This window comes from Onychostruthus taczanowskii, unplaced genomic scaffold, assembly GCF_017590055.1.
Source record: "Onychostruthus taczanowskii isolate IOZ18803 unplaced genomic scaffold, ASM1759005v1 scaffold28, whole genome shotgun sequence".
Taxonomy (NCBI): domain Eukaryota; kingdom Metazoa; phylum Chordata; class Aves; order Passeriformes; family Passeridae; genus Onychostruthus; species Onychostruthus taczanowskii.
The window spans coordinates 3291229-3309072 of NW_024500128.1; the positions used below are offsets into that span (position 1 = coordinate 3291229).

The 17844-nt window shown below is 38.4% G+C and overlaps 1 protein-coding gene across 5 annotated transcripts in view; it reads left to right on the top strand.

The window, feature by feature from the left end:
- The first annotated feature begins 420 nt into the window (after positions 1-420).
- Positions 421-17844, top strand: part of ATP2C1 (ATPase secretory pathway Ca2+ transporting 1) — a 63830-nt gene continuing 46406 nt past the window's right edge. For 3 of the 5 annotated variants that reach the window (XM_041407751.1, XM_041407750.1, XM_041407747.1), the window contains exon 1: positions 421-787. Coding sequence is in view for 1 of the 5 variants with exons in the window: in XM_041407747.1 (XP_041263681.1) it covers positions 683-787 (105 nt within the window). In the remaining 4 variants the exon portion in view is untranslated. Of the gene's footprint in view, positions 788-17603; positions 17674-17844 lie in introns of those variants that run through there. The other 2 variants (XM_041407753.1, XM_041407755.1) reach the window with 2 other exon arrangements.

The window sequence follows — 17844 nt, forward strand, 5'->3', positions numbered from 1 at the left end:
AAAAGTGCAAAGTAGAGAAGGGGTCATAAAGACAAATGTAAGGACTTGAAAGGAAATGAGTTTGCAGGTAAGATTCAAGGCAAAGCCCCTGGTTGCAAGCTAAGCTTATCTGAGCTTGCACTGTTATGCTCTGTAACTGGTGCCTTGCAGTTCCCGTTTAGAAAGCAGGGAATGAACGAAAGCATTAATCTGACTGAAATCCACATAACAGGATTGTGTGTGAAACAAAAGTGAAACCAGACAGTGCAGTCGGTGAAATACAGTTTGAGGAGGAGGGGTGAATGTGCTGGAAACAGCAGTTTTCTAACCTCTTTACTGCAGCTGAACAAGCTTTAAGAGGCATCAGGCATTAGGGGGGCTAGGAAAAATCAGGAGCTGGTTACTGTTATTTGATTTTTGCAGCAGAATGTTCTTACCAGAAGTAGAGCTATTTGAGCAGGCTGCCAGGGAAATGATTTGCATTTGGTAGAACTGCCCCTCAGTTCTTGCAGCTCACACTGCCCTTGTGGCACTTTAACACTAGTCATTTGTTGGAGGCTCTGCATTTGATGTTTTGGTTTTCACCAGTTGCTCTGCAAAAAAGGATTGTGCAACAGTCGAGGACTACGAGTCGTTGGGAAGAGGAGGAAAACATGCATTCAGAACTCCAAACTGGGAAGCAGTAAGAGAAATTGCCTAAATTATGGATAATCTGCTGCATAAATCTGTCTTCTGTTTTATAAAGCTTCCTGTCCATGCAATTTGGAAACTTCTATCGACAGTGAAAGCCAAGAGGATTCAAGAAAAGGTAAAAGCAAATTTAAAAAAAGAACTACTTCAGTTGTAACCCTGGGGGTGATCTAGCCATATCTTAAAGGGGAGGATCACAAGTTTAGCTGCACTGCTTTCTAAATGTCAGTGTCTGTGAGTAATGGTTCTATTTAGGATTTTATGAGAGCACTGTGAATTTGAAAAAAATTTTACTCTGAGAACAAATAATTTTTGATTCTGAGGAAATTATTGGGGACTTAAAGCATTGAGACCATGAAGCTTTAAGTAGTCATTACCTGCCTCTTAAAGATCACAGAAGCCCATCTTTCACTGCTGTCATGAGCTGTTTTCAGTGTAATTGCAATTCATCTTGAACCACTCATCTCCATACTAGCTGTGTAAAAAAATTGTTAAACTTCCTTATATTCAACACAGTCTTGAATCTGCTTGTTATGATAAGTGGGATATATTTGACAAAATTAATTTCTAAATAGGTATATAAAAAAAAAAAAAACCAAAACCAAAACGACTTTCCCTCTTTTAACTCTTCTCTTAGCCATAAGCTTTATGCTGTGCTGTTCTCTGTAAGTGGGATATATTTGACAAAATAAATTTCTAAATAGGTATATAAAATAAAAATAAAAAAAAAAAAAACAAAACCGACTTTCCCTATTTTAACTCTTCTCTTAGCCATAAGCTTTATGCTGTGCTGTTCTCTGTTCTGTAAAGGCTTTATCTTTTCTAAGAGATTTCTATTCTTCTAAGATCAGGTGTAGGCACTGGTCAGTATTTGGGCCCTTTGTCATGTAAATCTGTGTTAAATAAAAGGTTGCAGTCTTGGCAGTAGGGCTTGTAACCTGAATTCTTAAATGTTTTGGTAGATCATGATTTCTTGACTTAAATGCAACATGAATATCCTTAGGAGAACTGAATTGTAATCTGAAGCTGTTGCTCATTCACAAGGAAATGGAAGCTGTTTTGCATGGGCGGGAGGAGAAAGGGTGAGTCTGGAATGAGGCCGTCTCTGATGAGTTACTGTTCCTTTTCACCCAATATGTGCTGGATATTAAGCTGTCTGATGAGCATTCAGAAGAATAAGAGCTATAACAAGAACTGACATTCTGCATTCCTTTGAAACAGTTAAACTTCTTTGTTCTCTGTGTGCTAAATTATGCTGAATAGCATACTTCTCCAAATCAGAGGTCATCATGGAAAAAAAGACACATTCCTTTGCCATGATATATTTTGGAAATAAAAAGTGCCAGGGCTGTAACTGGCAGGGGGTGGGTGGGAGGGAAATCTGCTTTTCCTGTTTTCTTACAGTAATGTTCATTATTTTCTTTCTTGCTCCTAATGTTTTTACAATGGCTAACAGCTCAAGCACTACATGCTTAAAGAAACATCGTGTTCATTCTCCTTGGGTTTGTCAGATGTTGGCAGGGCTGATACCACATAGTAACACTTGCTGCTTTGACTCTACAAACACAGAGTGCAGTTTTGCTCTGGAAGCTGCCCTGCATGGTGTTGAAAATAAGCTCTTTATTTCTGAGGATCACAGTCTTTTATTTAGCAGGGTAAGTCCTTGGGATGGTTTGCTTAACACTGACTGAAAGTCTTTTAATAAATGTTACCAGTAGATAAATGCATTTTTCTTTGAGGGTTTTTTGTTGTTTTCTCACTATTCACCCTTTTCTGATCCCAGTGGGCACTAAATTTAGGTTCCAGAGAGCTTAGCACATTATAACTGTGCTATTGTCATGTTCTGTTCTGATAGATTTTGTCTGATGCACATAGTGGTGCTTGTCCAGTCACAGAGACAGAAATCACAAGCAAAGGATGCATGCAGGGCTAGTTGGCTAATAACATTTGAGTTGTTCAAGATTTATCCTGACAGCTGAACTTCAGAGGATGCACAGGCCAGTTGTAACTTAAACATTCATTGGTGGAATTGAATGAAAGAGATTGAATTAGAGAGCAACCTGTAACTTGATGCTAAATTTAATCATCCCGCTTGCATAGGATGTGAATATCCTTAGTGCAATATACTTCTGTCACTGCTGCTTCCACTGCTGGAAGAAATCCATTTAATCAAAACAAGCATTGATGTGGTTATTAGCATGTTAGTCCCAAGACAAAAAGCTTTATCGATATAAAATGAACTGAATATGGTGCTACTATTCATTCTCTTTACATTGCTTGATATTGTGCAGTGAATGTAATGAGGCTTGTTGAAGAACTGCTGTTCACTGTGGTGTTCCAGAAAAGCTATGCATCCTAGGAGACTTGTTCTCTGATCAAACATTTTAAATGAAATACAACATTAAAATAAGTGTAATGGCTACAATCTGAGGTTAGCTTTGCATGCTCACTTTAATGAGATGCAATTTCCTCTGGAAACTGACAACTAAAAAATCCTGTTTACCAGTTGCTTAGAAACTGATCATCAGTAAGAGCATTATACATCAAATATCTCAGTAAAAACTAAAGCTGGGAAATAAATGTGTGTTGTTCAGAAACTACAGATTCTGGAAATTACCAGGGATTTTCATGAAGTCCAAGACATAAACAGATTATAAGAAGGATGTGTGTATAGATAAGAACATCCAGACTTATACTAAGAAGGATAAACTTGCTCACTTCGGTTCTTAAACCATACAATATGGTTTAAGAAGACTAATTCAATACTGGCAGTGTATTAAATGTTTCTTTTCTTGGATCAGCTTCTGGAATCATTCCTGACTGAACACACAAGGCCCAGAAGCATGCACTTCAGGGAGTATGAGTATGATCCAATAATGGAATTATTTATGATCTTTGAGATTTTTGTCTTGTTTTTAATGCAAACTTGAATGTTTTAAAGCGAAGAAATCTGAAAGCTTTTTAACAAGCCTTATAGAAATGGTATGCAAATGTGTTTTGTGGCTACATGGTAAGAGTTTGAGAGCAAGTGACATTTTAACAACGCAGTTGAGTTTAGGAGGTAATTCTGGCTAAATGAGGCTTATATCTAGATCTCTATAGCTTTTTCTTAGGAGAATATGTATTTTTTAAGAGCCATTCTTTTCTAATTCTATACATTGAATTTTTCCATTAAAATGATTATGATTAAGTTCTTGGAAGGTATGAGGTTTTTAATATTAATTCAGTCTGAGTAAGGAAATGAAACATGCCACTTATTTTCCTGTCAAACATAAAAGGCCTATTATTTCAACATGTTTAAGTGGCCTCTCTGCTTAGATAAAAAAACAATAGAAGGCATATATGTGGCTTATTTAATGGTGTTTATGCTGGCAGGATTATCTCCTTTCCTTGAAAACATTTTTCAATTCATTTGGCAAAACAAGAAATTATTTTCTTTTGCCATTGCTGCTAGTTAGAGTCTATCTCATTAACATTTGAGGAAATTACTTTTCAAGAGTATTGTAAGGTTACCTCTTTCCAAAACATGGCCATAAAGCATAGACTTCCTGTTGAAAATTCCAGCTGGACTCAGATAAAATCTTTTCCTGGAAGAAACTACAGGATGCTTTTTTCACTCACAATCAGTTTCCAGAGTGTTTGACCATGCTAAAGGAAATGGAAAAACCAACATTTTATGCAGAGAAACCACCATCTTTCCTCCTGAATCCCAGCAGTACATAGACGTTTCTTACATCCTTTCCAGCCAATACTTCTTTAGAATTATTGCTCAGCTACACACCAGCCACAAGATGAATGCTAAAGTAATTTCTCTAGCTATTAGTTCATGCATAAGAGTGATACCATCAATGAGGTTCTATACAGGAGAATTAACAGATGGGGCTTTGTCCTTTTGGGAACCCACCAAATGAGCTTTGGGAGCTCAGAACAGAGGCAGCACGGAGTGATTTGTACATCGTGCTTGGCATTGAGAGTATGTTTCTTTAACAATTAACGCAACTGCTCTGGCAGAACCCTTCTTAGCCTCTTTTTTTGAAGGAAGTGAGCGGTATCTGCCCCTTTCCCCCAGTAACTGCAGAACTCATGGATAGAGAGTCTCAAAGATGTGAAACACCCACACATTTAATGAAAATGAGGATGGTTGGTAAGAGGGGAGGCATCCCATTAAAAGTGCTTTTAAGAGCAGCATTACATCAAAGAGATCACACAGGGGAGAATAATCACCAGTATTTCATGTACTGGAAAAGCTCCCATCAGTGTTTGCACCTCTCAAGTATTCAAAAGAATAATTCCCAAAGCCTACCCTGGAGAAGGTAACTGAGAACATCCTTGACTCCTATCCCGGTAGTGGTTGATTGCTGCAGCTCAGTCAGTTTTATCCCTGGTAGTGGTTGATTGCTGCAGCTCAGTCAGTTTTTAAGTCAGCCAACCAGAGGGCACCAGACTGCTGGGGACCAAGAAGGACATTCCCCTAGTCATGAGAGAGCTATTGCCATTAGAACATATTTGTCTTTCTCAAGTTTACCAATCAAATTAATTTAAAAAGCAGTGACTGAATTGAGAGTAGAGTTGGATAATAGCATCTATGCTGAGTGGCATTAAGCTGCCTTTCCTCAAGTCTCTGTTGTAACTGTGATGGGCAGGATTTGTAGGTCCTTCTAAGGTCTGAGGAGGAGCAGTGTACAGATCCTCTTGTGTTGTGAGGATGCTCTCCTAACAGAGCTTATCAGATGCTTACTTGTTTAGTGCATTGTTATTTTGCCTTATCTTTAGTTTTCCCCAAAAATGGCAAACCTGTTCAAGTCAAGGTCTTATCTCAAAGTAACTGAGGATATAACACAATCTTTGAGGAAGACAGTGCTCACAAAGGATGGGTCGTTAATCAAGGAGAAAAAAGCTCACAAGCTGCATGCAAATAGGATATAAGGTTTCAAACTGTATTTAACGTCTGTAATAATTCCGTGGTCAGCCCATACTCTGAAATTGTGGTTAGAAATGCTTATAAAAGACTTTATACAGATGAAATAGTGGTTATTGTCCTTGTGCACAGTTTACAGGTAGAAGTTCTCTGTTACGTATGCAGTCAGACTGAAATTAGTAATTCCTTACAGCTTTAAAATCTACGTTAGGTGAGTCAAATTGGCACTGTTCAACTTTGTCTGTAAAGGTAGTTGTTGTATGCCAAGCAGCATCAGTGTAACTGAATCTGACATATGTTTGACAAAAATCCCTGAAATTACAGGACAACAGGCATTTTAAAGTACACATTTCGTGAGGCAATCTACGACTTTTGCAAGGATCAGCTCTTCCAAGTGGGAAAGACTTCAGACATCTAGTTAGTTAGCCTGGAGAAGAGATACTGAGGATGCAGCTAAAGGGTCTGAAGAGGACATGGCTTTATCCAGTGAAAGATCTGGCAGCTTTTGCTGAAATAGCTGGCACTTGATCTCTGCTCTGAGATGAACAATACTTCCCATTCCACACAGGTTAACCTCCAGCTGGAAGTGATGCTGTCTCTTAGTGTGGAGAGATGTCCCTCTCAGCAGAGATGGCATCTGTGGTTGCTGGTGTTGTAACAGTGACAATGCTTTTATTATAGCGGTGATAGTTCAAGTGCTACTGCTGGCTTACAGAAAAAAAAAAAGAAAAAAGAAAAGAGGCACTCTGGCTTTGTTTTGCTTTTCTAAAGATTTCTGTATCTAAAGATACATTTAGTGTAGGTGCCTCAGGTTCACAGTGTAAGTTCTCTATGAAATACATGTATTACAAATGACAGTACTACTCTGCTAGGACAGCTAAGAAATCTGTATAGCTGTTAATGAAAAGTTCATTGCAGAGGCTTTATCGTGTCCAGTTAATTTTGTTTACAACGGTGGTATTTTTATTTTGGTATTTAAAAACTAATGTATATGTTAAATTTGAGATGACACTTTAAAAAGGCTGCATGCTTTGAATGACTAAGGCACTCTGATTTTTGTGCTTAAACAGAGGCTTGACTAATTTTCCTAATGAAACATTTTCCCTAATTTCTCTTATTTGTGTTCTGAAGCATAAAAGGCTCTGAGTGCTGTGTATCCCTGGGATGTGGTATCTCCAGCATCTAAAATACTTGGATTCTCTGGGGCTGACGGATATTGTGTTGTTTAATATTTTATACTTATATCCATTGTGTCAAAACAATTACTATGATCTAACAGCTCCTTGCAGTTCACAAATTCATTTGGAAAACTCTAAATTTTCTGATAGAGATGGGTAGCTTAGTCTTTGTCACATTAGCTCCTCCTAAGCTCACTTAAATCAATATTTGAGAGACTGCATCAGAACAAATCCCCATTTGGTCCAATTTGGCTTTGTGCTAGACTTTCTCCTGTAGTCATATAGAAATCCCTGTCAGGACCGTATGAAATTTTCCAAGGATGTATAGATTCTTTATTTTTTTGCTCTAAGCAGATTTTCTGCTTGAATTAAGATCAGTTGCATCAAAGCTTGAATGTTTTGCCTTTTCAGACAAACATCTTTTTTGAATCACCATGTCACATTTCAATCATAGGCTGAGTCTCCACTGTTTTCCAAACAGAAATAATAGAACTTATCTAGCTGTGAACTGTGGCAGGTCTTGCATAATGTTGTATTCAAATTCTTGTTTTAATATATTGTAAAAGTATTAATCTAAATGGTCAATGCTCATTTATTTTTGGAGTCTAAGTTTGAGATGATCTTCTGAAGAAATTTCACACCACTGACATTTTAAATAGGATTGTAGTACATTTCCTGAAATACTGTTTTTCATTCAGGCACTTTTTGTGACATAGGTATCACATCAGTCAGGTATGGCCAGGTTGGATGGGGCTCTGAGCAACCTGGTCTAGTGAAAGGTGTCCCTACCCATGGCAGGGAAGTTGGAACCAGATGATGTTTATGCTCCCTTCCAACCCAAACCATTCTGTGTTTTGACAATTCTTCACTTAGGCCAGTATCAAGACTGAATGGCTGCTGCAGACAGGTGTTGCTTGGGAAGGGAGGGGAGTGGGGCAGGCTGACTGCCACTTCTCAAATCTAATGAAATGAAAAACCTTAACAGAATAGGCTGTGCAGTGGAAAGCTTATTCTCTAATCCTTAAGCTCAACTTTTACAGCTTTATTTAAATAACTGGTAGAAAAGTGCATGTAAACACGAGTATGTCAAGGATTGAAAACCAAGAGAAAAAATTGAAAACTAAGATATATTCAATTTCTGAAGGTTTATTTGATTACAAATTAAACAAAGTATTTGTAACTAAAAAAAAGAAAAAAACCAAAAAAACACACCCAACTGTCTTATACCATGGTTTCCTCTCTTTTTCATATAAGAATATGTTTGCCAGATACAGATGGATTACAATTAATGTTTGGAGCCTTCATATTAGCATTTCTAATGCCATGAAAAGACAAGGAACTTAACAAAGCAACAAAGCTTAGGGAGCATTTAAAGTTCTGAGACAGTCAAACAAAACAGATGCTTGGTTCCTGTTTTCTTAACTGGATTTCCTCAGCTGTGCCTTATCAAAATTAGCTTCTTGCATCATCAGATGTACGGACCATGTGCTACAGTTAAGAGTTACTGTGCTCATGAGCACTCAGTAACACATATACTTATTTACGTTTCTCCCCAGGAAATTAGACAGAAATATAGCAGTGCTACTTTTTAACCATATTTTAAAAATAATCAGAGCAGAAACCGCTGAAGAGGCATTAAAAAAGGCTAGGTGAAAATGTTTTTGAGTGTTAGAAATTCCAGGATTGTCAATCACAACCACTACAAAAATGAATTACCCTTTCAAATTCTGATTTCTTTTCAGAGAAATTTCATTTGGCCTTTCTATTCAAGTTTTGAAGTTCATGCCTTCCAGATTTTCTATTCAACTAAAAGGATTAGAAGCCTTTTTCAGCACAGGCAAACTTCTTTGATACAATGGCACCGTTCCATGAACCAGCTTGTAATATCAAACAATACGATATTAAAGCCCAGGAACTACAAAAGCTTAAAAACAGCAGTGTTATAGGCACCAGGCTTTGGATTCTGACCTTCCCCTGGCATTCAGGCCATGTCAAGCCTCTTTATGGTATTTGCTTTGCATTCCCAGGAAGTTTGTTATAGGCAGCTACAGCCTATGCCCAGCCCTGAAGACAAAGCAGGGAACCTGAATTAGTAAAAGTAATCTTAATAATAGTGGTCGTATTTCATAGTAACACATGGCACTTTCACCGAGGGCTAAAATAAAATAATATTTGCAACCATCCTATGTATAGGACTCAGAAGTGCTGGCATTGCTGCTGGAAACTTTTAAACCTGACCAAATTTCACGTAGCTGCTCCTTCAGTTACAGTGCTGCAAAAGGCTCTGTGTTTGGCCAGAGCTAATTTCACATGGAAGGACAGGATGTCATGCCACAGCTATTTTAAAAGGTTGCTTGGAATTACTGTCACCAATGACTAGGCTACTTCAAAATCACTTAAATATATTTTAAAAAAAGAAAAATGAGTTGTGTTTAAAGAGAAGTGCTTGTGAAGCTTGAATACCTGCAATACATCTGAAAGTCATCAGAAAATATTTGCTAAGAAGTTCCCATTGGGATCAGAGGCCATTGTGTGCAGAATTGTGAAAATGAAGTCACTTGGTTTTTTCTTTGGTGTGGATGTACTTCTTAGGTGACCTAGGGCTTGGTGGAGGAAATGGTGGTATTCCTTTTGCTACAAACTGCAAAAGGAAATGCTGTCTTAGAGGTTCTGGCAAGTCTGAAAATGGACTTTATTTTTCCTTACAAATTTTCAGCTTCTCTGCTACAGTTCTGCATTCTTTATGCTTTGACCCTAGAAGCAGTATCTTGATTACACTTTGTAGGATGTAACAGCTGAATTGATGCAAAGCTTAATTTATTCAAACCCAGCTCTCTCTCTTTAGATAGTGCAGTGAGGCTATGGTTTTGGATAAAACAGACCTTATAAACAGGAAAAACTGCAACACCAAGGTTAGTTTATTCTACATCCTTTACAATCTGTCCCTGGAAGAGAAAAACAGCATCACTGTACATAAATGTTGAAGATGTGACGCTGTAAACAACCAAAGATCAAATTTTCAAAAAGAGAAAACAATTTGGAGTGAAAATTGTGGGAGACATGAAAGATGAATCCTTAAAAGCACCTGGCTTACTGAAATCTGTATCTAATGAAGAAAATACTCCAGGAGTCCTGTTTTGCAACTCCAAGAGAAGCAAAATCATGATTTTGGTTCTCAATGCATACACACGTAAGTAATTTCTGATTAATCCATGTTGCTACTACAATGTCAGAGGCTCTCAATGATTGTTTTGTTTTTTCACTGGATGGATGATTTTCCACAGGTGAATGACTGATGAATCAGAAACATTTACATCTTGGTATGGTTTTATTTTTGCATATTAAATAAGTCATAGATATATGGCTGGATAGATTTGTTATTTGGTAGAACATAATAACAGATAAACTAATGATAAGCAGATTTATGATTAAGTAAATCATAGATATAATAGAAATCATATAAACATAAAATATACAATATATTGATGTGATGTGATAGATATGTTCTCATAACAATATCTTAAATACAACCTAAGATAATCTTCTGACCTTAAATTTATTATATGACATATGAAAGAAGTAGGATAAAAACCATGTCTCTCATTAGATATCAAAATATTCTGGTCAAGTTTTAAATAGTATATAGGGAATTCAGGGTTAAAATTTACTTTAAGCCTGAACTTCAAATAGGAAACAAGATTTTTGCTGATTTATCACTACCAGTTTCTGTACTCTAATTATAGAGCTTTATCCTCAGAAATCCTCAACAGATCTGGATTAGGCTGGAGGCCCTCAAAGATGGAATGGGAACTGCCTAATTTTTTTCTTGCACGAGAAATTTTTTTTCCCTTCCTTCTGAATAGGCAGTTGCCATGCTGAATTGTACTGAATGTCCCCAGTAGCCAGATGGTGGGGAGGAGGGCCTACAACATGATTTTCCACTCTTTTTAAATGAAATCCTCCTCTGGTGCTTCTTGGCTCGTTGCAGATGCACAGAATGCAGCTGACATTAGCTGCTGAATTACTGGGAGACAGAGGGGTACCTCAGGGCCCTTTCAACCTTCCCATTGAGACAGGCTGCAGGAATATACTCTCCCAATTGATATGATACAGCTGTGGGGTTTGTCCCTCCCATATCCACTCCTGTCACTTTCAGTTGGGGCTGTACCCAACCTTCGGTGATGCGTGAACTGAATACGTGATCTATTATTTAGAGTGAGGCTACTAAACATGGTGATGTTGCTGGATAATATTTTAGTACCTATTTTCAGGGCAGATAGGAGCCTTCTGTGAAATGTGTGTTTGTTTTTTAATTCCCTTGTGCTGAAGTTTGATAGTCATCAGTAGTGATATGGAGGCACTCCTGAGCACTTGCTCCCACCTTTACTTTGTCCTAGCACAACCTTGTGTAGCTGGATGGGGAATGAGGTCAGAACAACCTTGTTAAATTTGGGTATTTTTTCTAAGTGTACTAAGTTTCTATATTTTACATAAAATGTGTGTGCAGTTTTTATTCCTCACCCTGCAGTCTTATTGTTAACTTTGACTAAGAAAGCATCTGAAAACAGATTTAGTCTTTCAATTCACCAGTTGAGTCTATCTTAAAGTTAGGGGTCTTTACAATAGAGCCCATAGTTGCAATAGAAGCATGCTACATTAATTGCTTTTATCAGCTTTAAAAATGTGACCTCAGACCCCTCTTCTTAAGACATAAAGGAAGCAAAATCCTCTGTATTTTTGGCTCCATTTACATGAAAGTTGCAGTAATACTAAAAATAAAAAGGTATATGAGCTCTCCTGTAAAACAAAAGTTTGTAACTAATTCCTCCCAACCTGAAAAGCTGCCACATGCTTTCACTTGATAAGATTTTTTGGCTCTGAGTCTGAATAAAATTTCACAACCCAACATATTATGCTTAAGTGTGTTATCAAACAAATCATCATATTCTTGCCAGGATCCAAAATTGTATAACTATGTAAACATCTGTTTATTAACTGCCAGCTCCTCACTGAGTATTACCTTTGCCCTGTTTTGCTCTCACCCGTAGTCTTGAAGAAGAATTTCCAAGAGAGTCTTGGCAAGCTTACTTGTCTGTAATATATGCAGCATTCCTGAAATTCTTGGCACATTAGCCTTGAATCAATTCAAATGAAATTCAAACTTTGCTATTGCTGTGGTTTTTTTAGCTGTTTATAGTTTCATTGTTGAAATGTCTTTATTCTCCAGCACAGACAGCTTGCTATAACATAACTGAAATAATTTAGAAGTAAATGGGGTGTCTTCTTTGCCTTGTAATAAATTGCAGTAGTCCTTCAGAAAGACATAGGGAAGAGTTTTCCACCTTCTGCTGTATTCAGGCCACAACCTGATGGTAGCTGCATCTGGCAATGCAGAGGAGTGGAGTCTTTGTCCTGTAGCAGAAATCCTAACAAGGCATTTTGCCTGCCTGAGCCAAGATTTCCAATAGTAACTTGCTTCACAGCATATTCCAATTATAGTGCACATGTTTCTTGGCTGTCTTTTACAGGCAATGTGAAACTAGATATTTACTTCACAAAATGTCTCTGGAAATGTGAAGCCTCCAGTAGATAGGATAGAGGCACTTGTGAGAGCTTCCACATTAGCAGTGAAACCTTTACTGGAGTAGTTAGCTTTGAAAACAGTCACTGACAGGAAAACAGAAACAGCTGAAGATCTCTGTGAATCCTAAAAAAAAGGGAAGGGAAACCCCTCTGGAAAATGTGCAATTAATATTTTTAACTATTTCAAAGTAGTGCAGCTGAAGGAAGAAAATAGCAGGTGAATATTGAACATGCTCTTGAGATGGAAGGTATTAAAGAAGAAAAGTATGGAAGATGAAATGCAGGTTTGAGATAAGTTGAGTGCTATGGTCAGAAAATGAATTAACTTTGTCTTTGCCTGAAGGATAAATTAAACCTGATTTTCTTGAATGCTCTGAGTATACATTCACAACAGTTCAAACTGATCAAAGGTTTTAATCCTGTCACTGTTTTACACTGCCTTCCTCCACTAGTCCTGGGAGTTCAGGAGTAAAGTCTTTTTTGAGGCAAGCTTTCTTCTTGGCTAGATCAGTCCTCCTGAGCTGGGTTATCCAGAGAGGAGAACATCAGGGCCAATGCAGAACTTGGCATCAGCAGAAGGGCAATCATAGAAGCCTCATTTCATGTCAACCTTAAAATGCTGTGGTGCTGCACCCCTTCTCTGAATGTAGAATATTGGTAGGGATGCTGCTTAGGGATGGCATGACACGGTTAAATTCAAGTGCTTTAAAAATCAGTGAAATATAATTTAAGACTCCCATAAACCAAAGTTCCTTAATTAGCATAATTGCACAGTGTCAAGACAGGGCTGAGCTAAGGTAATTTGAAAATGTAGTTATGTTTCTTACATCCTAACATGCTCAGAATTATAAAATTAAATGAACACTTATTTCCTTTGGGAAAACTGTATCATTTTTCTTCTTTTAAACTTGACCTGATTTTATAAACACACACAGAGACAGACATAACATTTGAACTTTAGGTGGACTTGCCTTGGGTGTTCCTCTGGAGAATTCAATTTGGAGATGAGGTGATTGCTTCTATCTGCTATCAGTTGAAAAGCATGGATGGAAAGGATGTGGAGATGAAATTTGCAACAGGCTTTACAAATTATGTGCCATTTAAAGTATGTAAATGAGAAGCTCCAGTATCATCCCTCCCTTGTCTGGACTCCAGTCACACAAGATCTCTGTAGAGGACTGTAAAAGCACTGGTGAGTTTTTGACTTCCAGATGAAAGACAACAAAAGATTTGATTACATCAAATGGAAGTCTGTCTTACCAGAAACCAGTTTTCTTCTTCCATGAAAGCTAATTTATGATCAGTGTATTGAGGGATGTTTAAGTTATACCTAAAGCAGGCAAGCAGGCAGTGGAGAAGCCTGTTTTGGCAGAAGGATCATATACTAACTCTTTCTGACCCAAACTGAAGTCCTATAGAAAGCTTTGTCCATATTAAAATATTATCAATGATATGGCTCAGAAAAATGTCTCTTGTTATAATGTATCAATAAATTCCTATGAGATTAACAAAATTTGTAATAGATTTCAGTAGCATTACTCAACACTGACAAGCTTTAAACAAATGCATCTTGAGAAGGATACTATAAAACAATACTTTAGAAGAATCTGGACGCTCACTTCAGAGCAGCAAGTATTCAAATGCTGTCATGATCTGAAAAGTAGCTTCAACAAAATTCTGTGTAATAAATCTCTAATCTGTGAACCATGCAGTTATAGGTATCCTTGTTATGTTTAAAATACATTTTGCTGCTTTTGGTAGTGATGTAGCACATGGGATCCATTGAGAGGAAGCTGAATTGGTCAAAATCCCAAAGACTAAACCAAACTTGAAGTTCATATAAACAAACTGCAGGTTAAGGCCTATCCGTTTTATGTCATTAGAGTGAATTCTCCCTTTTTTGCTTCCAACTGATTGATGGTACTTCCTGGAATATAATGTATTTACTACCTTTTAATTTTTCCAAGCTTTCCAGAGGCCTTCAATTCTTCTGAAGAAATAGAAAGGCAGCTAAAACCAGCATTGTGGACTGCTTCTGGATTCATACAGAAGTTATGTATGCTTTTTTGCAGCTGCCTGTTATAAAACCCAATAAGTAATCAAAACCTAGACAACCAGTTCCCTTTATCAAATCATTAGTTTTTAGCCCTGAAAGCCTAAGGGAGAAGAGAAAGTACTGAAAGCAGGAGTACCTATTCATGTACCCCATACCTGTTCTACCCTTTTGGCTGTGCCAGAACAACCACCTCTGGTTTAATTAGTGAAATCTGTATCACTGATGTGCTGGGTTATTCCAGACCTGAATCAGTTCCCACATGAATCCAGGTATGGGTCAGTCTGCGGTTGTGGGTCTGAGATAATCTCCTGGCTGCCTGCTGCTGACAGCCACTTACAGAAGGCAAAGTCTGACTTGGCCATGGATAGGAGGTAAATGATGAGAATTTCATGGGAAAAACGACAGGAAGGGGATGAGGTGGTGGTGGCTGGGTGGCAGGAACCCCTTTTTGTTAATGCAGAACACTAAGGTTGTGCTGTGCAGCATTGAAACCTGGTAACACAGCAAGAGGAGGAGAGCGCCTTGGGCATGGGGCTGCTTAAGTTGCCATTAAACACTCATGAAACTCTGCTCTCCTGAATGTAAGCCTATTTCCAGAAGGTTTGTTTGCCTTTATGAAGTATTTTCATGACTATGAACTAGAACGAGAAAATGCTAACAACCACCAGTGTTCAGTCTTTTCCAAACCTATCAGTACAGCATATCCTTTCACGTACTTTTCAAAAAAAATAGATTCTAACTGCGACTTTTAAGGATTGTTTGTGTATATTTTTTCTGGTTTGTATACGTATTTTCACTGGAATTATTCTGTTTGAGCAAGACATGTTTGCTTACTGGAAATTCAGACGAGCATTTCACTGCAAGATTTTTTTTAAAGATTAAAAGAAATAAAACAAATATTATTGTAGTTTGTGAGTACAACTGGCTAAAACAGTTTACTGTAAGCTAAACCTTTTTTTTAATTTCAGACTTATCTCTACAATCATATTTTAATAATGTGCTTTGGTTTGCCAGATAATGCCTTTGTTACACACTTTAATGCAGCCTCCTGAAGATATTAAGGCTGTCCTAATACTCTTGTGAATCAAGCTCACATTAAGGACTGGATTTGTGAAGAAACAACATTTACCAGCAGTTGTAAATAAAGTACTTTGAGCATTTTTTATTAAACAGCCACTGTTTGCACGTGTGGGATATGTCAGAAACTGTAATATATTTTTCAAGGATGGATATAGTCCTTGTATAATGCTGAAGTGGCACTTCCCAGCTTCCTGGCAGCATCACAGGCTGTAATACTGCTAGATGTACATAATGTGAAAAAAAATTAAGCCTCAAAGATGAACCTTTTTTGTTGTTGCAATAGAGTAGACTTGCTTTTGACTTCTTTTCTTGTGAGACACATGAACGCAGAATGTTTCTTAGTATGCAGACTTCGTCACAGATATTTAGGTCTCAATTGTGAACAATCTCAATAATGTTCAGGAACTCCCATTCTTCTCCCCAAAACTTTTCACAACGTAAAGAAGTCCAAACATGTGGATGTAAACAGTATTAGGACCTACAGCTTTTGTTTTTTTCTCCATGAAATATTTACCTAAGTTTTTAATATTTAATGATAGCATATGATATTGAAAGGAAGACCTACCTGTTTTAACAAAGTAACTAAATGTTTTTCTTGTTGGGTGCATCAGTTTTGTGTTGAAATTGTGGCATTATAACTGTGAGCATGTCATGAGTGTCTTGGAGGGGTTCTTAGTTTGCTTTCGTACAAGTTAACAGAAGCGCTGTCTCGGAGGACAGTCACTGCTACTTGTAGTGGGATACTTCATGGAGTAACCATGGAGATACTCAATTAACATGGCAACTACATGGGGCAGGTCAGAAATTATGTACTAGGCAATCTCAAACGATTAACCTGCCTGTTGTCATCTTAATTTCCTGAATGCAAATATCTGGAGCCTTTACTATAAGACAACACTTGTAACTCTTACTTCTCAAAATATATTGACAAATCTATATTACATTAGCACTCAAAGTTATATTCAAAAGCTTCAAAAGAAGCAAGGATGCTCTTTAGCTTGAAGTGGCATGCTATTATGGGTTGTGAGATTAATTTGAAATGCTAAAATTTAGTTCTGTTAAATGCTGCTTATGAACTGACAAAGACTGAGTTTGGTTTCTTCAGCTGCTTAAGAAAAACAAAGCCAAGGTGACAGGTCGTTAATCATGAGATGTCAATGCAAGTGCTTTTTTCAGACCATGTTGTCACTGCTCCTTTAGAAGTGGGATGTAAAGCCTACAATTAGCACCTCTTCAATAGATTTTGACCTTGAAAGTTGAAAGGTATTTTGTTCTTACTGGTAGTGTACATCATACCTTAAATTAAAATGAATCATCTCAGTGGAAGTTACTTTTACTTAAAAACTTCCCCAGCCGAAGAGCTCAGCATTGCAACTGTAGTTTCAAATAATACACCTTTGATGTCAAGATGAACATAATTGAGTTGATAAAGCATTTTTCCCTCCATAATGCAACTAGTTATTAGGGTTGGTGCTTCCATAATTGGTAGCTAAAACCTACCTTTAAAATAGTTACCTGATGTGTTTTAAGATTTTTTTTATTGAATTGATTTTTTTTCTGCTAACATTTACATCATACGTTTTGCTAGCATATGGCATTTATATCATATGTTTTGCTAACAGTGGTGCAAAACCAACCAGGGCTGCCAGCCTCGTCTGGCTGTACTGTAACTAACAGAATCTACCGAAGGCCTTATGATGACTCTGGAGAGATTACCATTATTAGGGAAAAAAAAAATAATCACTTTTAGGGTGATCAGGTGTTCGAATAGGCTGCCAAGGGAGGTTGTGGAGCCACCATCTCTGGAAGTGTTCAGGAAGGGTCTGGATTTGGCCCTGAGTGTTATGGTTTAGTGGCTTAGGGGTCTCAGTGGCAGCGCTGAGGGCACAGTTGGACTGGATAATCTTAAAGGCTTTTTTCCCCATCCTTGATGATTCTGATTCTACTCCATGTGCGTGACCCCGGTTTACATGGGAGGGCAGCAGAGCAGCGCTCGGAGGCGAGCGCGAATGAAGGGGTTGTTTTCCCACGCCAGGAGGGCCGGGTTTGGCCGCCGGCGCTGGCGGCGGGCCCGAGGGCACGGGCCGGGCCCCTCAGCGCAGCCCGCTGCTCCTCGCCGCCCGCTCAACGCCGCCTCCGGATCCGCCTTCTCGCGGCAGCGTGCGGCTGCTGCCCGGGCAGGGGGCGAGGTGGGCACCGGGCGGGCGCTTCCATGGCTCCCTGCAGGAGCCGGGCGTTCACACGCGTTCATTTTCAACCGCGGCGCGGCTAGGCTCCCGCAGCCTGCGGAGCTGCCCGGTGCTGCGGGTGAGGCCGCTCCGCCGCGCGGGGCTACCGGGGCCGGCACCGCGCGGCCGCCA